The following is a 20,763-nucleotide window of genomic DNA, read 5'->3' as shown; positions in this document are numbered from 1 at the left end:
TCTGTCTAAGGTGGACAGAGGAAGATGTCATGAAAACTGAGAGGTTCATTTTAAGAAGAGTTAGGCTTCTGTCCAGTTCCTCCCCCACCATCTGAGCATTCACACCAGACACACAGTCTCTGCTCAGCACCTCTGGGCCTGCCTGCCAGGAGAGGTCCTCTGCGTGGACAGAAACAGTTCCGCAGCGATATCTGAACACATTCCAACAGCACATGTTTATCTCTAGGGTCAGCCTTTCCTGTTGATGCTCAGGAGGCATGGGGGGAGCGGGGAGAGGGATTGGGATACTGGTGTTGGCAGCCGCAAGGGGTGGAGGCATGAACGCAGTGGGGACACGGACCCCACCCTTGGGAGGGTGATGTCATAATGAGGTTTCTAGACTGCGTGTGGCCACATATCTCTTTCCTCACATAAGGATGAGCTCCCTAGCTCTTCTGTTGGCAGTGAAGATGAGATAGGCACAGCCTCACTCAGCAGTGCCTCATCCAGAGCAGGCTAGGACTTGGTGGATGGAGACGTCCAGGTGGGGACCATAGGATCTGGAGCCAGAAGAATGGCACTGTTTCCATTGTTTAGTTTAGGATCTGAGCTCTGTTGGGACACAACAGGTTCTGCCTAACCCTTTGAGTTCAGTCATCAGTGCCAGGACCTTCAGGCTCTGGCAGTGGGGCAGAGGGGACCCCCTTCCCTGAGAGGCTGGGCAAACCACAGTTTTTACACCGTTAGGAACTGTCTCCAGGAGCTGCAACTGGCTCCCTCAAGAAAAGTACTTATCCCCACCAGCAGGGGGCAAAGCTGAGATACCTTCTGAGGGTTCCACCCCACCTCTGGAGGCTTTGAGAAAGTACCTTCACATCCAATCTCAACACCTTTGATTTATTATTTATTTTCAAATGAGGTAATCTCACCTTCCCCCCAGGCTGAGTTTTAGGGGGCAGGAGGGAGGAGGCTGAACCATTTGATTCCTCTTCAACAAAAATGAATCATGTCCCCTATCACCCACCCCCCAGCCTCAGCCCAGGAATATTTATCTCTGTTTACACAACCATGGCAACAGGCTTTATTCTCTACTACTCAGGAGGAAAAAGAAAAAGTGGAGGGCAGTGCATTTTCCTACTCCTGTCTCCTGCTCTGCTCAGGTGACAGATCTATCATTTTAGAAATCAGGTAAGACAGAGATAGCCCTGCACTCTGGTGTAACGCTGTTCTTCTCAGGGACAGGAGAGCAAGAAAGCTGCAATGTACCAGGATCATAAAAGCACTCCAGAGCTTGACAGTGATTGTCCTCCAGAATCCTGTGGGAACCACAGTACTAGCATTTCTGACTTGTCTGCAAATCCTCTTCTGAGCACTGCAGTGAGATTATGGTCTTTTTTTTTTTTTTGTCTTGCCATAGCTTCGACCTTAAAAGTGGGTGGTGTGCAATCTTTGGCTTTGCTAACAATATATTCTTCATCTCAAGGATGGATTCCTCTTGCCATGACCACTTCACAGATTATCAAAATAGAGTTTTGTAATGAATGTAAATTCACACGTTTAAACTATAAGTAAGGGAAACTATGGAGAAGAAATGGCAACCCACTCCAGTGTTCTTGTCTGGAGAATCCCAGGGATGGCGGAGCCTGGTGGGCTGCCGTCTCTGGGGTCGCACAGATTCGGACAAGACTGCAGTGACTTAGCAGCAGCAGCAGAAGGGAAACTAAGGCCAGTCAAAGGAAAGCATTTGTTCGAGATCATACTGTGTTGTCAACAGTTTGTTGTTGTTGTTCAGTCCGCCCAGTCGCCTCTGATTCTTTGCAACCCCATGGACTGTAGCGCCAGGCCTCCCTGTCCCTCACCAACTCCAGAAGTCTGCCCAAGTTCATGTCCATAGTCTAGAAGGCCTGATTACCCAGTCCTGAATTCTTGCCAAAAGATCAGCCTGCATCTCTTGGAGTTTTAACCATAGCCATACTCCTACTAACTTCCAAGAGGATTTCAATCCATGAGGTCACAGGCATGGAAAAAAATCAGACCTGAAACTTGATTCCCAAGACTATTTCAACCACTAGCACAAACTCCATGCTTCCTATAGTTGCCGCTGTGCTGGGTGCTGCAAAGCAAAGCACACCCCTCTGGGTTGGAGAACCATTTTGTGGTGTTTTCTCCCCCCTTTCCACCCTCCCCCGCATAAAGCTTCCCCCTTAGACTAAATGTTAATGGGCAGTCCCAGAGGATTCAACTTCAGAACTAGTTCAGCTGGGCTGGAGTACTCAGCTCTGTCCTTGGAGGTGGCTCCCACTCTGAATTCTCCTCGGGTCTTTTCCAAAGGGGCCCTTGGGGTATCTCGACTCACAACTGCAGGGAAGCCGGAGCGGGCGCTGAGAAGCTGAGTGGACCAGCGGGGCCATTCTGGCCGCTGGCTGTGGCCGACGTGGGAGAGCGGAAGGAAATGTATGTATTGTCGGGACTCTGCTGGTCGGCGTTGGAAACGTGGCAGCAGACTCTCAGCTCCATCCCGCGGCGGTCGGCTTCTCAGACCCACGCGGGATCCTGGGGAGCGACCGTGAAGGGAGCGCGGGCATCTGAGCTTGGAAATGTCACCGAAACACAGGGTTCGGACCGGGTTTTCACCCGCCTGTGCCTCTTCTTCCTTTTCTCTAGCCAGCAGCTACCGCTGCCCAGCTTCATCCAAAGAGGGCACTTGGGGTTAGGCCGAAAAACCTAGATAAGGTCCACTGTAGCTGAGAACCCGGGGTTAGGTGGAGGCCATCCCATTGGACTCCGCAGTCTTCACTTCTAAGGATGTTCCTGGCTAACCTCCCTCCTCTTTCTCTCTCACCTCTCCATAGTAAGCAGAGGTGGCGCTCTTTGTTGGCAAGGATCGGAATGGCCGAAGCTTGTGCCTTCTCTCTTTGCTCCGTTTCTCGCGTCTTTACACGGTTGTCTCACTCGGACCCTCCTAAATTCTGCCTGGGGCAAACTTTCAGCGTTAATTACCTTGAAACAACAAGTCTAATAGAGCTAATTACTCTCGTGCCCTACAACAAGCCCCCCCACCCCTCACCCCCGCAACCCGGGCCAGGCCGGGTGGCACGGTGCCTGGGCACAAGGTAGGAACTGCAGCCCCAACACGCACGGAGCCTGGTGTTGGGGGTACAGGGTTCGGCTGGGAGGAGCGCCCGGGTCGGCCTACGGGCCCTTCTCAGATTCATCTGCGGCACCTCCACCGCCCAGGGCCTGGCTGGAGCTCGCACAGCTCCGGTGCTTGGGCCGCGTCTGTTGAATAGAATCGTGGCATCTTTGAGTTTCCTCTGCCTTTTCCGACTTAACAGAGAGCTTCGCAAGTGGCCAGAGCAAGAATTAGGATAACTGGGAGAGAGCACACGGACCTCCACCCCCGCCCACACTATTGAAAACAGCCCCTATTTCATGACCCTATTTTATGTTTTCATAAAGAATCATTACCTGAAATCACAGTGCCTTTTTTTTTAAACCTGTTTGTCTTATTCCATTCCGTCCCGCCGCCCCATGTTTGTTCTTAAGGCTAGAGAGCTTGCGCGTCTTATTCAGTATCCGCACGGACACCTCCAACCCTCTCCGGAGTACTAAGTAGAGCCTACTTTGCTTCGGGTTAAATACGTGAATGGACCGAGCATCGGCTCCTCAGCTCCCGGGGTGAGGAGTGGACCGGGAGGACCCTACACTAGGAGGTCAGGTAAGCCCACACTTCCCAAGTCCATTTTTTTGAACAGTTCAGAATTCAAAAGAGCTGCCGAGTGTCATTTGGGGTGGAGGGTGTTCCTTTTCTGATCAGAGTTTGGGAAACTGGGTTGACACTGAGGCACTCAGCTTCTTCCGAGACTGGTACCCAATGCCCATCCCTAAGACTGGACGCTCTCTGTGGGGGGGGGGGGGTCACGTAATTCGTTGGGGGACGTCGGTACAGTCTGGCGTGAAGATACCCCCCTCCGCTGCGCAGGCCAGGGGCCAGGTAGGCGTCGCCTGTGCTAGCTTAGGCCCCCAGGAGCGGAGGTCTCCGCCTAGTGCACACACACCCGCCCCAGGGTCCACCCACGGTCGCCCAGCCCGCGCCCCCTGTGCGCTCTCCTCATTGGCTGAAGGCGTCCCCCTGAGTTCTCATAGGCTGTCCCACTTTTCCCTCCGCCCCCAGCACGGACCGCGCGCAGCTAGCGGAGGGGAAGCGGCTCCAAGTCCAGACCTGGGAGCAGAGCCTCCGCTCAGCGCTGCGAGAGGCGCGGAGCGCAGGGTGTTTGGAGCGCGGGTTCAGTGGGATCAGTGATCCCACCTCGGGACTTTCTCGTGGAGCCGAGCCCGGCCAATGGGCGCGTAAGGTAGAAGAGCAGGGAAATGGACTGCTATTTACGCCGCCTCAAACAGGAGCTGGTAAGAGCGGAGCAGGCGCCGGGTTGCGGGAAGGCTGCTCCGCCCCGACGGGTACCTACCTGGCCGGGGCGGAGGAGGTCCGGAGAGGAGAGGAGGGGACGCTGCTAGCAGGCGGAGCACGGGACCTGTCCTGAGGGAAAAGGGACGCGAGCAAACTTGTGTGAGAGGGAGGCAGTCAGGAGCCAGTGAGAGGGACCGAGAGCCAAGCCAGTCCCGACCGAAGTGCGTCCTGAGATCCCGAGGAAGCAAAGAGGGCGCACCCGGGACGCGGATGCCGGGCCGCGGGAGCCGCACGGGGCCGCGGGGAGCCGGGAGGAGGGTGCGCGGCCCCAACCCTGTCCGGGGCAGGAGGTCTGCCGGGGACTGCTTGCTCGAGGGGAGCTGGCACCGCCGCCCCCACCCCCACCCCCCAGCCCTGGCGGCCGGGCTTGGCAGGGCTGGCGCGGCTGCGGGGGCAGGCCCGGCCGGCTGTCTGCCTGGGCTTGCCTGCCAGCGGGGAGGGGGCTGGCAGCTGGACCCGCGGGGGAGGGCCCGGCGCGGGAGGAGGGGCGCCGCCTGGCAGCTCGCGAGCGGGAGAGCGGAGGCCCAGCCAGATGTCAGGTCTGGGCTTGGGGAGTGCGGAGCGAGCGTGCGGAGGACTGGCTGCGGGGGCTAGAAGTGGCACCATCTGGGGGAGTGGGGAGCGAGGATGGAAATCGCGCAAGCGGGGAGAGGGGCGCCCCGCTGAAACTCCGTTGTGGGGCGGTACGTTGCTTCTCACCGACTTTCTATCCCACCCCCTCACACCTGCCACCTCTCTCGTTCTTTCCACCACCAGAATTCAGATAGGTATTACGGACGTCCCCGCACCTGGGCCCCCAGGCCCATCCCTGTCAAGCAGGCTCTCCTGGGGCTTTGCCTTCGTCTCTTTCTGTCCCCTTTAGTCTGTTTCTCTTGGAGTCGACCTTTTTTCGGTCTCACTTTTCTCCCGTCCCTTTTCTTCTTACTCTTCAGAGCCAGGGGCATCCAGGCTCACGACAACAGACCTGGATCCAGAAAGTGTCAGCCCGTGCTCTCCAGAGTCCCGGACAGCCTCTCCCGCTCTCCACACTGAGGAGGGAGCTTGGCAGTTGTGTCAGGGGCCAGCTTGGGGAGGAGGGGGAGCTTACAGCAGCAGTGTCCCTTTTGATTCTTCTTGGTCAAGTGGCCCAGGCACTCTTCCTGTCTGTCCCACTCCATTTCTCTGGGACTTCCTCCTGAAGCCCTTTTTGTGGTGACACACTCAGATGGGAACCTTACGCAGAGGAACTGCTTCTTAGATGAGGGACAGAAGAGTCTCCATCATGTCCCTTCCCATATTCATTTTCTCATGCTTTCCATGTCAGTTTGGGATGGCTGGTCCCAGCCCACACATACACAATTCTGACTTTTCCCATTCATTTGTCCAATACCGGAGAGAAAAGTCAAGGTCACCAAGAGGATGTCTGAAGTCCAAGACTCAAGTCAAGAAAAGAATCTAACAGAATCCTCTTTTTTTTGCTTGGAATCTGGGACCACACCACCCACCTCAGGATCTGCCTTAATAGAGGGTTTGTGGGTGTTCCTGGCATGGGCTTGAATTTTAAAATCCCACTGATTTGCATTTTTTAGAGCACCCTAGGTGGGAGGTGGTGAGGGGAGGAAGACAGCTTGTGGATGCCAGGAGAATAAAAGAGGCAACAGGAATCTGAACAGAGCTGAGCTCCAGGTCTTGATTTGCACCCTCTCCTGCCAAGGACTTGAGCCCCAGTCTCCGGGAGGAGGAAGGGGAGAGGCTGAAGTCACCCAACTCCCCATTAGCTTTCATTTGGCCCTTTGTCTGAGCAGCTTCAGCCTTTGCCTCTCTTGGAAAGGGAGCCAAATGCCTGGCCTGGGGCCCAGAATGACACTCAGATGGGAGAGCTCTGCACCCTCCTCCACCCGTGGTGTTCCGCCCCCTCCCCAGTGCCAGTTTGCCCAGAAAGGAGACCAAGTAGAGTGACAGGCAGAGCTATCAGAGTCTTGTTCACTCCCTGACGCCTCAGCCCAGGGCTTAGGTAACAGAGCCAAATCGCAGTTCCTCTGTTTTCCCAATGGGAGTGAAGGAGAAAGTGGAGCTATTAGCTCAGGCTCAGCCTTTTGGCTCCTCTAAGGATTTTGGGGTTCGAATTCAATGCAGCTTGGTCGTGGCTAGGTTAGGAAGGTCTGTGATGGCGCGGGAAAGGCTTATATTTAGTATGTGTGATGAGCTTAAATTGTGTGTGTGTGTGTGTGTGAGTGAGTGTGTTCATCTCAGGCAGAATCTTCCTCTCCCACCCAGGAGGGACTGTGTGTTGCTTGGCTTTGCCTTAACTTAGTGTGTGCCCAAGAATGGCACTCACCTAATACTAGTCAAGTTCTACGTTCATTTATGCCATTAAATCCCCTTTAAGAAACATATGTCCTGAAGACTCTGGGTTAAAGCTGCTGGAAAAGGAAACATGAAGAATAAATTGTGAAATTATCTTTGTCGAGGGTGTTCTGAGCTCCTCTCTTGCATCCTGGACCTGCCCTTGGCCCAGAAGATCTAGACAAGAAGAGTGTGTTCCTGCAAAACCAAAGTAGCAGAATTTCCCAATTTTCTGAGGCAGAAAATTTGCATTGTAACAAGTGAGCTCTGGAGGGAGGCTGAGGACTGGGGGATTCTGGCTTAGTTAGGTTGATGTCTATAGGACTAGCCCTTTTCCCCTGTTCAGAAGAGGATGGGGATCTGGTTTCAGGGCTGAAATGCAGCAGGAGAGTAGCAGCAGCTGACACACGTCTTCATTAGGGTGAGAGGGTCAGGCTGTAGCTATTCAGTAGGGAATATATCTCTCCTCACTCCAGCAGCCAAAGAGGGGCCCTGCCTGAACACGGGCCTTGGAACCAGCTGTTCCTTATATGCTGCTCCCTTGAGGGCACCCAACAAATGGGGTAGACACAGGCACACAGAGGAAGCAGATACAAGATGCTCACAGGGTGTCGCTCATGAGTTCAGATCAGTGTAGAAGAGTAAATAGAGTGCATAATGGGTGAGTCAAGTATAGTCAGGCCGGGAAGGCTTCCTGGAGGAGGAGGAAGTTGATAAAGTCAGCTTCTGGAATGTCAGTCCTAGCTAAGGCATGGTGAAGCAGCAGGGAGACTTCTCTCAGGCCAGGAAGGTCCTTCTAGGAAAACTTATTCCTAGAAGGCAGTTGTCTGGCCACTAGTGGCCACAAGTTTAGGAGGTTCTGGTACATGGAGGAGGACCGGAGCATAAAGGCAGAATAAGGAGGAGATAAGAAGGTGATAGAGCAGATACATTTAAGAACAGCCTCCAGCCCTTGGGGCAAAAGAGCAAACTTCCTGAGGCAGAAAACCGCTTCTGCAAAGGATCTCATAGTGTGATCGCCCTTGATGGTTAGATCTAGGGTGAGATGACTTTGGACTAGACTATGTGGGGTGGTGTACTCAGTGGGAAGAGCGTGGAGCACAGGGTTTGGGGTCTCCAGGTCCAACTGAACTCAAATCCTGGCTCTGTGTGACCCTAGAAGATTACTTGGCATCTCTGTGCCTTGGCTTTCTCATCTGTAAAATGTCTTTTTTTAAAAAAGACCTACTTTAGGGACTTCTCTGTGGTCCAGGGGTTAAGACTGTGTGCTTCCACTGCAGTGGGTGTGTAGTCAATCTCTGGTCAGGGAATTAAGATCCCAAGAAATGAAGATAATAATAAAAATAAAAACAGTATACTTACTGTATAGAGCTACTGTGAAGATTATGTCACATGCCTCCCCCGCTGTGTGTCCCTAGCATATGACACAGTACCTGATGTGCTGTAGGCACTTGGTACCCTCACCGTGATGAACTAATCAGACTGGTATGCGTGTGTCTTTCATTCTCAGAACACACTTACTGAGTTCCTACTATGTTTAAAGCACTTTGCCAGGCACTAGTACTGTGGCTACAAATATAAACAGACACTGATCTTGCCTTCTGAGAACTTACAGTTTAATAGGAGTGATAATAATAACATATTAGTGTTAATATAATTATTAACTGTTAATATCAGTTCACAAGTTTTGATATGATATGCCAGATAGCTCATGTATTATGTCAGTTGCCAGAGCAGCCCTGAGAAGTTGTAGTTCTGTTGTTCCCATTTGATAAATGAGACATGGAGAGGTGAAGTGACTTGGCCGCAGTATAGGGCTGATAGGTGGCAGAGCTAGGATTCAAACCCAGCCAGTCTAACTGCAGATCTCACACTCAGAGCTAGCATATGCACGCAGGTCTCTTGCACAGAAATAGAGGATACGTGCTTGATGAGAGGCATGCATTCAGTGCTCTGAGAGAGAGAGAGAGTCCCTCCAGCTAGCAGATCAGGGAAGGCTTCATGCAAGAGGTGACATTTGAATCAGACCTTGAGGGATAAATAGGGACAGGAACAGGAGAAAAACAGCATTTCAGGCAGAGGATGAAGTGATGTGACCAAAAGATGCAGAGATGGAAAGCATAGGGGTGTTTGAAGACTGTCTAGAGGGGAGGTTTGAAGACTCACGTGAGTTTGGCTAGAAAATAGGGTATATGTAGAGAAATAATGGCAACAGGGCTGAAAGAGCTGTTGAGAGCAGACTACTGTAGTGGTGGTGGGGGTCAGGGGGTTGAATGCCATGCTAAAGAGTCTGATCTTTTCCCTATGTGAAAAGATCAGAGCAGCATGATTAGAGTAATTAGAGATGTACCTTGGGATCTAGCAGGTGGTAGGGGGTGGAAATGGCAGGAGAGGGAGGAAATTGAGGCAGGAAGATGAGTTAGAAGGTTACTACAAGAGTCCATGCAGTGGAGTATGAAGACCCAAACCAGAAAGGAGAAAAGGAAGATAGCTTTTTGGGTTTCCTTGGATGCCTAAGGAATTGGGTTGATTGGCTGCAGTGGAGAGGGGCTAAAGCTGGACAGGGAAAGTAAGGCTGGGAGCTGAGCTCCCTACAGGGGCAAGACTGGGCTCCTCTCTCAGTCTGTCTGCCTCTTGCCCAGGCACATGGCCCCCCAGTAGATTGTTCATTTGGAAAGTGGGCTCATGCATTTCACACCCGTCCCTCCTCCAGCTCTTGGCACAGTTTCTGCTTTACCTTCCTGTTGAGAGTTCCAGCCAAGATCAGCGGGTTGTGAAGGTCCCTATTCACTGAGCTGCAGAATGGGCCACTTGGCAAAAGTGGGGCTTTTCCCGTTTCCGGCCCTGAACCCCCTTCTAGCTTCCAGAGGGGTTGAAAGGAACTGTGTGGGGATCTTGTGAGTAATGGCGGTGGGGGGAGCGAAGCAGGGCACAGTGCCAGGTCTATGGGCAAAGCTGGAGCCTGTGTCAAAGGATTCTGGCTGAGCTGGGAGAGGGCGTGAGATGGATAGATGCAGGGCACAGCTGTGGGATCAGTCAGGGGCCTAGGAGAGGGCTTGGGAAGGTTGCCGAGGATGCTGGTGTTACATTTTCCCATCCTGACTCCTCCCACACCACAAAAGGCCCAGCAAGTGCCAAGGAGTGGGGGGAGCTGTCCACGGACAGCTGACACCACACTACACATTGAGCGCTCAGGGCTGGAGGGCTGGGATGGTGGGGTTTGGCCTCCCAGCAGCATCTTCCCCTTCAGCCCCAGGCAAGCAGTTCCTCTTTTCCTCTTTTAGATGAGTCAGTAAAGAGATGCCTTCCGTGAAAATGAACTGAATTGGGTCTTGGAGTTCCTCCAAGACTCCGTCCTCTTCCTCCCTGTGTGATGATAAAATTGCCCTTACACATTGCACTGATAGTGCTGGTTTCTTCTCCCAACAATCCCACGAGGCTGCGAACTCAGGGATTATGATGACATGGAAAGCTCCGGCCAGGCGTGGCATCCAGTCCTCCCCCTAATCCACCTTGGAACCTCATTCTATGGATCAGTGTTTCCACTGGAGGTGCTCAAGATATCAGGAGATGCTCAGCTGAAAACTTAGTTTTAAATAGAGAAAGAAAGTGTTACCATCTATTTATGGAAAGTGATATACGTTTCATATAAATTTCCATATAAAAACATTTATTCACATGAACAGATGAAAGTATTAAATAGGAGCCTAGGTCATTTATAGATATGATGAAATCATGATGGAAAGTCTAGGGGATTGTGTTCGGGCAAACACTGAGGGAGAAAACAAACCTCCCAGATCCCAAGTTTCCTAATCCGTTAGGTGGGGATAACTCCACCTGCCTTGACAGCCTCCTAGTAATTGTGGTCACGGTCACGTAGAAGACAGAGCAAGTGCTGCACGCACGCAAGGGGTTATCCTTTTACACTCAGACCAAAGTACAAAAGGTTGGTGAGTCCGTGTCATGTTGAGTGGCCGAGTCAGTCAGCTGGAGCACCCAGGTCCCCACAGGACTGCATGGGGCTCCTTGCACACACTGGGGTGCCCTGCAGGCATCCAGCTCTGACCCAGGGAGGAAGCCAGGGCCGGTTTAGACTGCAGCGGGACAGACTAAAGTTTGACAAGAAAGAAATTTTTAGGGGAAGTGCTGGGGGTGGGAGATGGACTGTGGGGGTGGTGTGGATGCGAGGAGGCGGTGAGACCTTTCTCCAAAAGGATTCACACAGGATACACTTGTCGTGGGTACTGTGCTGAGTGGGGGAGCAGGCTCCCTCTGTGCATGTGTGCATACCCGTGTGTACAGGCATGTATGAGTGTGTGTGAGCTGACCGTCTTGCAACTTTTCCAGGGCTTCCCAGGGTGGCTCAGTGGTAAAGAATCCGCCTGCCAATGCCAGAAATGCAAGCGACCCAGGTTTGATCCCTGGGTCAGGAACATCCCTTAGAGGAGGAAATGGCAACCCACTCCAGTACTGTTGCCTGGAGAATCCCATGGACAGAGGAGCCTGGCGGGCTACAGTTCAAGGGTTCACAAAGAGTCGGACACGACTGGCTACACACACGCATGTGACTTCTCTGCCTGAGCCCTGGGGGAAGTCGGGTGTGATTCGGCAGCGGGAGGCCAGAGAGGAGCTCAGCACCTGCAGCCTGGAGATGGGGACTGGCTGTTCATTGCTAGCTCAGGATTCTCTCAGACTCGGCCCCTTTCTTTTACAGCCACCCAGCACCGCTCTCTCTTGCCGCCCTTCGGCAAGAGACACCCTGGGATCCGATCACGTCCCACGCTCTGAGGAAGACAGCAGCCTGCCCTCTGGCTCTTTCTCCTTGGGTGACATCACTCCCCTGGGGCTGCTGGGAACAGCAGCTCGCCTCCCAGTCAGGCCCCAGCGGATGCTCTGACCTCCCCGACGCCCCCTGGCCTCCTTGTTTCCCAGACTCTGCCTTCCTTCTTCCATTCTCAGCCCCGACAGCTGCCTCTTGCCCTCCAATGTCAGCGCTCCATGGCCAGCTGACTGAGTCCGGCTGGAGAGTGGGCAGGGGGCTGCTGAGGCTTCCCTTTCCTTCCCCCCTCCTTCCTCTGTGTGGGGCCAGGGTGGGAGAAGGGACTGGACAAGACGTTTCTCCTTGATCGGGCCAGTTAGATCGGGCCACTGTTACTACTCTGTGTTAAGGTTCACTGAGGAAGAAAAGGGCGGAAGTTCTTAGGAAGTCTTAAACTAAGAAAACAGCCACACATAAACACACATTACATCATGCCATCTGTTCAAAGCTGGACCAGGAAGGAGCTCAGAAATTAAAAGACAGACTTTAAATAGCCTGACCAGATTACATGGCAGAGCTGGGATTTGAACCCTGTTCCGTCTGTCTCCAGTACCCAAGATCTTAACCAGAACACTATCATTTTCCATAGGGCTGTAACTTCAGCTCTTACTTAAATGGGGCCTCTTTTTAATGGGCAGCCCTGAGTTCATACTTTACCCACACATTCATTCTCACTGGAAAAAAAGGTACAAAATGTCAGAGTTATTTCTTAAGGATTTTTCCATACTGGAAGAAATTGAATGGGGTCATTTCATTCCTCCCACCGCCTCTGATCTGGACTGTGTTCAGCCTTCTGGAAGGAAGCCTGCGAGCTCCGACTCCGTGCCTCTTGGTGAAATGAAACCTTGAGAAACATCCCTGACTCTTTCTCCCTGGGTAGTGACTGATGTCTGAGGACAGCAAGCAATCCAGGAGGGGTGACTCGGGGGTACTCCATGGTTCAGAGGTGCTGGCTGGGTTCTGGGGTAACACACTGGTGTGCAGACCTCAGTCTCTGCCCCCAAAAAGTAGATGCTCAATGAGTGTTTCATGAACAACGCAGCACTCATACGCAGAGAAGAGCCGGGGCGGTTCTGAGAGGGGTGAGCATTTCAAGTGTCACGGAAGAGGTTCTGATGAGAGCTTGGGGCGTATAAGGGAGCAGATTATGCTTCTGAGGGTTGGCGGTCTGGGGTTTGGTGGCCAGAAGGCCGGCGAGGAGGCCCCTGCTGCACTGCAGGGAGTAGAAGGACAGATGTGCGGCGTCCGGGGCCAGGAGCCGGGGAGGAGAAGCCAAACTTGACCCCAAGGCTCCAGGCTGGGGTGAGTGTACAAGGGAGGGGGCAAAAATAGGAGAGTCAGAGCAGCGGTCTGCTGGGAAGGGACCCTAAGGAGTTTGGTTCAGGGCGTAGAGTCTCCTGACTCTGCTCTGGGTCTCCAGCTGTGGCCAAGCTGCCCCCCAAAGGAAGGAGTCAGGAAGGTGGCAGGCACAGGAGACAGCACGAGGCTGCCTGCACATGCAGGCCACACCACAGCCTGTGTCTCCAGCTGCTGAGCCACCGCTCAGACGGAGCATGCTTCCCAGCAGCCTGGCAGACCCCGGGCTCTCAGGCCTGACCACCACTTCTTGCTCTTTCTTGGGCGAGGTGCTGAGTGTGGGCAGTTCTTTACTCAGCCAAGGCCTCCTTGGCTTCAGGGATGGTCAGTCCTGCACGGTCGGTTAGCACCGCTGGCTCTGGAGAGCCTGGCCACCAGGGAAGCCTGGCCAGGGCCCCTAACCCCTACCAAAGCCAAAGTTGGCAGGGGCGGGTCTGACCCCAAAGCACCAGAGGGTCAGCTGCCAGCACAGTGCTGCAGAGCCTCTGTGCTCCCCTCTGAGCCCCTCCAGCCCTGCACCCCATGGGCTGAGCTCTGTGCCTTAGGACAAAGCTGGGAGGTAAAATGATCCCTGCAGGTCTCCAGGGGGCTTAAGAAACAGATGGTCCCCTCACATGAGGTTTGCTGTTGTAACTTGAGCAGATCTGGAGAGGGAGCAGGCAGGACCAAGGCAGCTTGGGCCCTGGGGACGGGAACCTTGTGAATGTTATCAGACGCAACATCCCCTGCCCAGCCTCCAAACTGGGCCCTCACCCAAGTCAGTCTCTCAGCCCCTTCCAGCTGGCACCTGGGGCTCGGGCCTTAGACACTCACAACCGGGCTGGGGACCCTGTCCCCACTCTTGGCGAGGGCAGTGTAACCAATTGGGCCAAGAAGACAGGAAGAGCGCTGGAGCCAAGTCAGAGCAGCTGAGAGAGGACAGGTGTTTGGAGGGCGAGAAGGGCTGGGCAGAGCTGAGCAGAGTGCGTGCGTGCTCAGTTGCTCGGTCGTGTCCAGCCCTTTGTGACCCCATGTCCTGCAGCCTACCAGGCTCCTCTGCCCATGGAATTTTCCAAGCAAGGGAGTGGGGTGCCATCCCTTCTCCAGGGATCTTCCCGACCCAGGGATTGAACCCTTGTCTCCTGCATTAGCAGGCAGTTTCTTTACCACTGTGCCACTTGGGAAGCCCCAGAGCTGGGCAGAGGGCTCTCTCCTGACCAGCCAAATGTGAACAGCAGTGAAATGAAACCCCAGGCCTACTCTCTGAGCTCCTCCGCTTCCCCTAACGTTCCTCTCAACCCTCTTCCACTGCCCAGCCCTCCCGAGGTGGTGCTAGCATTGGGAGTAAGATGTCCTGGGTTTGAATCCCAGCAACATGAGCTGGATGACCTTAGGCAAGTTACTTCAGACTGCGTTGTGGTTAATGCATCTGTTAACATGAGAATTATAATACCAACTTCCTAGGGCTTATATAAAGATGAAACAAGATGGTGTGCACAAAATACTTAGCTCAAGTCCTGTTCACAGTAACTGCTCACAAACTGTTATTGTCATCGTCATCCTTGTCTCGTGGAGGCTAAAGAGAAGTAGGCAGAGACACAGAGGACACAGATGGACACAGAAGGTTTTGTACCCTCACACTGATCTCGGCCCCACCTCTTACTATCTATGTCATCTTGAGCAAGTTACTTATGTGCCTCAGTTTCCTCATCTGTAAAATAGGAACAGTATTAGTCACTACTGGCTCAGACGGTAAAGTGTCTGCCTGCAATGCAGGAGACCCAAGTTTGATCCCTGGGTTGGGAAAATCCCCTGGAGAAGGAAATGTCAACCCACTCCAGTATTCTTGCTTGGAAAAATCCCATGGACGGAGGAGCCTGGTGGGCTACAGTCCATGGGGTCGCAAAGAGTCGGACACGACTGAACGATTTCACTTTCACATAGAGTGGGCTTCCTGGTGGCTCAGACAATAAAGAATCTGCCTGCAGTGCAGGAGACCTGGGTTTGATCCCTGGGTTGGGAAGATCCCCTGGAGAAGGAAATGGCAACCCACTCCAGTATTCTTGCCCAGAGAATCACATGGACAGAGGATCCTGGCAGACTACAGTCCATGGGGTCGCAAAGAGTCGGACATGACTGAGCAACAAACACTTTTCATGGAGTAGTTGGAGAGATTAAATTTCGATTAATTTATACATATGCATATGTGTATACCTATATGTAGCTTAGGACAGTGCCTGCCTTAGCAAGTCAGCTGCCATTAATATTATTTCCTTAATCCAGCCATATCTGTGTTAAAACTCCTCCTCTCCCGGTCCTGATCTGCACTATCTAGGCCATACAGAGGCGAGGTCAGCGGCAGGCTGGAGTGACCCTGGAGGTGTATATTTGGGGAGCAACCCTTCCTCTGGCTCACGGGCCCTGTGCTCTCTCCCCTGCAGATGTCCATGAAGGAAGTGGGTGATGGCTTGCAGGATCAGATGAACTGTATGATGGGGGCGCTGCAAGAACTGAAGCTCCTGCAGGTGCAGACGGCCCTGGAGCAGCTGGAGATCTCTGGAGGGGGTCCTGCCCCAGGTTCTCCCGAAAGCCCCCGGACACAGCTCAAGCCCCCTCAGTGGGAGGGCGGCAGAGGTCCTGTCAGACCTGGGGCCTGCTCCCCCTCCAACCAAGCTTCTCTTGGCAGCACCAGCAGCGCCAAGTTTCCGTCACATAGGAGTGTGTGTGGGAGGGAGCTGGCCACCCCGCCCAGGACACCGCTGCCAGAGCCCCAGACCTGTGCCCAGCAGGGGCCAGAGGTGGCAGAACCTGATGACTGGACCTCCACATTGATGTCCCGGGGCCGGAATCGACAGCCTCTGGTGTTAGGGGACAACGTTTTTGCGGACTTGGTGGGCAACTGGCTGGACTTGCCAGAACTGGAGAAGGGTGGCGAGAAGGGTGAGACAGAGGAGGCGGGAGAGCCCAAAGGAGGGAGGGGCCAGCCTCGGGAGCTGGGCCGCAGATTCGCCCTGACAGCAAACATCTTCAGGAAGTTCTTGCGTAGCGTGAGGCCTGACCGCGACCGGCTGCTGAAGGAGAAACCAGGCTGGGTGACACCCACGGCCTCTGAGCCCCGAGCTGGACGCTCCCAGAAGGTCAAGAAGCGGAGCCATTCCAAGGGCTCTGGACATTGCCCCTTCCCAGGTGCCTCGGAGCCCAGAAGAGGGGAGAATGCTTCCACCGGGTGCCCCAAGGCCCTGGAATCCTCACCCTCTGGCTTTGATATTAACACAGCTGTTTGGGTCTGAATCCCAGAGACAGAAATGTGACTGAACCCCAAAGGGCCAGGTCCCAGTGCTGGGCCCCTGGGAAAGAGGCCAGGCGGGGTCCCTTCCCCCAAGACAGGACGAAGAGGAAGCAAGAGGGTCTGGAGCTGGGTTGACAGGCCTGTAGTTGGGAGAGGCGGCAGGCGCTGGCTGGCGGGGGAGGGCAGAGCTCCTGGACAGAGAGAGAGAGGGAGGGAGGGAGAGAGACACTGTGTGTGTGTGTGTGTGTGGTGTGTGTCTGTGTGTCTGTGTGTGTGTGTGTGTGGTGTGTGTGTGTGTGTGTGTGTGTGTGTGTGTGGTGTGTAGTGTGTGTGTGTGTGTGTGTGTGTGTTTCTACCGGGCTGGAGGTAACAGCAGGGGGAGGGCCTGAGGGAGGAGACCAGGAAATCCATCTGACATTCCTTCACTGCCCCCAAAGACCTCACTTGAACATTCTGCATGAATCTGGCATTGGGGCCTCAGGTTCCCCAGAGGTGCCGCCAATAAAGACCTTGTTTCTCGTGTCCCCAGGCTCGTGTGCTTCCTTGGCAAAGCACTGCTCCAGGCACAGGTATTAAAGCCCAGCCCTCCTGGGAGTGGGAGCAGAGCAGCAAATTCCCACCCCACTGCCTTCTGTTGCCTTTGAGATTTCAGCCCATCCCCAGACCCTGGGCCACAGCTGAATAAGGAGTGTGTGTGTAAGGAGTGCATGGGGAAGCCCACGCCTTTCCACAAGCACAGGAAAGAAAGCCAGTATTTGTATAGCATGCTAAATGTTTGGAATCCTTTTCATATCCATGATTTCCCTTGTAAATGGGCAAGAAAGGCAGGTAATATTCCCAATTTCCAGATGAGGAAGCAAGCCTGGATATGCTGTCCCATCCAAGGAAGGGCTGCAGGCAGTGGCTGACTAAAGAGCAGATGCTGGGCTCTAGAGCTCCACATACTCCTTCCGCAGCACCCTGTTCCTGGGGCACAACCCCCACCCTGGGCACCAGAACCTGTAAATTCACCAGCAAGGTGAGGGTGAGCCAAGAAGAAATGCACACTCAGGCTTCATCTTCCCCTCATCCAGAACAATCTGCGGTGGGGGGACAGTGGCTCCGCTCCGGCACCAAGGCTGCACCTATAGCCTTGCTGGGCATGTGGCCCGGAGAGCCTGCTGCCAGATCCAGGGCCCGCCCACTTGGGTGGGGAACACCCACGGGCTGGGCAAAGACAATGTGGGTCCCTGTTTGGGCCGAGCCTGCCCAGGAGGGCACTCCCTTCCTCCTCCTTCGCCTTCTCCTGGCTGAACTCTGCCTGATGCGGGTGGGGGGTGACAGCTGCAATTAGAGGCAAGCTGCCTTCCTGCCCTCAGAGCATTTAATAGCAAACTGTGGAGGAAAAAAAGGCTCTTCCTGAATCCTGGACCCCCAGGGGAGAGATGGAGGGAGGGGGCTTAGCGTGAGCAGCCCCACAGCTCTAGTTGGGAGGTGGTTAGGGTCATCCTCAAATTCCCATGCAATCACATGGTAGATGTATAGTTCTGGCTGGTGGAAGCTACAAGAGGAAAGGTGCTTCTCCCTCTCCTTCCTCCCCTTTTTTTTAGAGCTGGCTATTTGCCAGGCAGTGATACACGTGTCTTCAAACTTCAAACAATACCTAGAAGGTATTGTTAATACCTGGTCATTCAATGGAGGCTCTCAGGAGTCATGTAAGCTGCCCGTATCAGATTATTAGCAAATGAAAGAACCAGGATTTGATCCAGGGCTGACTGGATCCAAAACCCCTGTCCTCTCCTCTTTTATCCTTGGAGTTTGCCAGCCAAGCTAGCCCCTTCTGAAGGAGCAAGCCCCCACCCATCCTTTCTGTCTCCACAGAGATCCAAAATCCAACCTAGGTGAAGGCTCATTGGCCGTGGCTGCTTTGGGCAGTGGAGGGTGGTGTGTGTGTAGAGATTCCACCTACTGATTTGTTAAGTCCTGAGATAGGGAGACATGGGCTGCTAGGTGAAGGAGAAACTGCTGTGTGCTTAGTTGCTCAGTCGTGTCCAACTCGTGTCCATAGACTGTATAGTTCACCAGGCTCCTCTGTCCTTGAAATTCTCCAGGCAAGAATACTGGAGTGGGGAGCCATTTCCTTTCTCCAGAGGATCTTCCCACCCCAGGTATCGAACCCAGGTCTCCCACACTAAAGGCAGAGCTATCTTTACCGTCTGAGCTATCAGGAAAGCCTGGGGCGGAAGCTACCCAGCAGTTACTCAAGAAGGCACCAGCTCTGATTCAGCTATGATCCTACAGGAAACCAAGTCACCTCTTGGCCATTCATCTGCTTTGTAGACCAGTCACTGCAGTGCAGACCAACTGAACAAAACCTTCTCAACAGCTCCCCATGCCAGGTACTGCGGTCGGAACTAACAACAGACCAATGACAAGGACCCAGTATTCCTGACTCAAGGGATCCAGCAGGAAGAAGCAACTCGTAACCCATCAGTGAGCCAGAAAGGATCCGAGGGAATGAAAACTCACTGTAACTTGGACCAGGACAAAGCAACTAGTGACATTTGCTGCCACAAATTCACAGGTGCTGGGCATTGTCATCTTCATGCTCTTATTTCCTTCTGACCACATTCAGGAAGTGGCTGCTGTCACTCTTGACTACATGGAGAAGGCTCAGAGAAGGTGAGCAACTTGCCCAGGGCCCAGGTGCCAGAGCTGGGATTGAAACAGTTCCAACTCACTTGCAGGCTAGAGCTTTCACACAACCCCACAAACTGCCCATATTTACTCCAAAGCCAAGTCAAGAGGAACAACAACAAAACCCGTCCTCCCCGCATTATCCACGCATGGAGAATAGATGGAATGCTGGCTGCCTGTGGCGGTGGCGGAATTTTGCCTGGGTCTTGACAGGGCTCATGTAGCTAGCACCCCATCCCGTGCTTGGCTGCTGAAAGACTAGGGTCAATTAATTTGTGTCCCCCTGCTGCTCCATTATTTTTCTTTCTCTCTCCCCTTCTGGGCTCCTGCTGGGGAAATGATGGAGACTGTATTTTACTGACACTGAGGGGACAGGTAAACGGGAACGCGTGGAGCCTAAGCGATACAGGAATGTGGGGGGCCGTGTGCGCAAGGGGACGTAGCGGGAGGAAGTAGAGAGAAGCTGACAGCTTAATGCTGCCCCTGGGGCTCATTTTATGGCAGATTAGGACATGCAAATTAGCTGGACACTCATTTAATACCCTCCCTGGCATGGGGCCTACCTCACCCCTGGCCCACTTCCCTGGGCAGGTGTAGGGGTCCCCTGACTGACTCAGGCATCTGCTCGGGGCCCCACAGGGCCACTCTGTGGCCCTGGGACCAGAGTGTGTCTATAGGTTATCCCTGAGCACAAGTAGGAGCTAAAAGAGGCCCTGCTGGTATGGCCGGAGGGCTGACTGGTCTCCTTCGTCTTCCCATCTCTTTAGGCCTGGGACCCTTCTTTCCCAGAAGGTCCGTCTCCCTCCAGCACTTGCCCTGCACCACCCCTCAGGGTGAGATCTGAACTCAAACTTGCCCTGAGGACTAGAGGCCTGGTTCAGCTCTGTCCCCACCACACATCCCTGAGAAAGGGGGACCCTCCATCTTTGCCAAGTCACAGCAACATTTCCTACAGCGTCTCCATGAGACAGAAGCACAGCCTGTCTCTCTGGGGAGCAGGGCTAGGAGACCGTCTGCCCATCACTGGGTAAGCTCGACGGGGTTGCCTGACCTCCCTGAGCCTCGTTGTCCTCAGTGTGAAACAGAGATCATGCAGGGCTGCTGGGAGATGTGACGGCTTGAGGGACCTCCAGGTCTAGAACCCTGAGCAGAGCAGCTCAGTACATATCGGATGACCGACCTTCACTTCACGCACTGACTGTGTGATCCAGGGCAAAAAAGCTGAAAGGTAGGAAACAGCCTTGTCTGATCCCCAGCTATTACCCCACGGGATTATAGCAAGGATTAGAGAAGACAGTAAGTGCAAACATGTTGTACATTGTAAAAATGTTACCCAGTTGGGCTGTTGGCCAAACGGCAAACAATTTACACTTGTCCATGGAAGGATATGTGTGTGTGTGTATGTGTGTGTGTGTGTGTGTGTGTGTGTGTTGGGATGGGGTGGGGAGGCTGGGCATGGAGGGGTACCCAGCACAGGCTGAGCTCAGAAATGGTGCTTGAAAACCCCCCACTGCCTGAGGATGTGCTGGAGGGCACACTCTCCTCCCCTCCACACCCCAGCTCTCCCTCACAGTAAGCCCTCAGGGCCCTCGCATTCCTGGCAAGGACTAGAGAGGTGAATGCGCCAAGTTCTGATGGTTTGAAGAAGTCAGGCCCCCATCTGTGTGCTCTTTAAGGCCTTAGTTGCCGGAGTCCCTGCCTGGCCCCACAGCTCTCCTTCCCCCCGACCCCCACGCCGCAGCAGTCCTGAGGGTTTCACAGTCCTGGCTGTGGCTGCCTTCCGAGACTCCACTACCTCTGACAGGGTGAGAGGGAGGCTTCCGAGAGTCCTACCCCTCATGAGAAGCTCAGGCTGGTGCCGCCAGGGGAAGG

At 53.9% G+C, this 20,763-nt stretch overlaps 1 protein-coding gene across 2 annotated transcripts; it reads left to right on the top strand.

The window, feature by feature from the left end:
• Positions 1-4,150: 4,150 nt before the first annotated feature.
• INKA2 (inka box actin regulator 2) lies at positions 4,151-16,737 on the top strand. 2 transcript variants are annotated; one of them, XM_069600448.1, is made up of 3 exons: positions 4,168-4,386; positions 11,487-12,673; positions 15,368-16,737. In XM_069600448.1, exon 3 carries the CDS (start codon positions 15,368-15,370, stop codon positions 16,214-16,216), a length of 849 nt encoding a protein of 282 aa, XP_069456549.1. In that variant the 5' UTR covers positions 4,168-4,386; positions 11,487-12,673; the 3' UTR covers positions 16,217-16,737. The 2 variants fall into 2 exon arrangements, with proteins under 2 accessions (XP_069456538.1, XP_069456549.1); XM_069600437.1 differs by lacking the exon at positions 11,487-12,673 and having other exon boundaries at positions 4,151-4,386.
• Positions 16,738-20,763: the final 4,026 nt, after the last annotated feature.

This window comes from Ovis canadensis, chromosome 1 (assembly GCF_042477335.2).
Source record: "Ovis canadensis isolate MfBH-ARS-UI-01 breed Bighorn chromosome 1, ARS-UI_OviCan_v2, whole genome shotgun sequence".
Classification (NCBI taxonomy): domain Eukaryota; kingdom Metazoa; phylum Chordata; class Mammalia; order Artiodactyla; family Bovidae; genus Ovis; species Ovis canadensis.
This window is presented reverse-complemented; position numbering and strand designations above follow the sequence as displayed.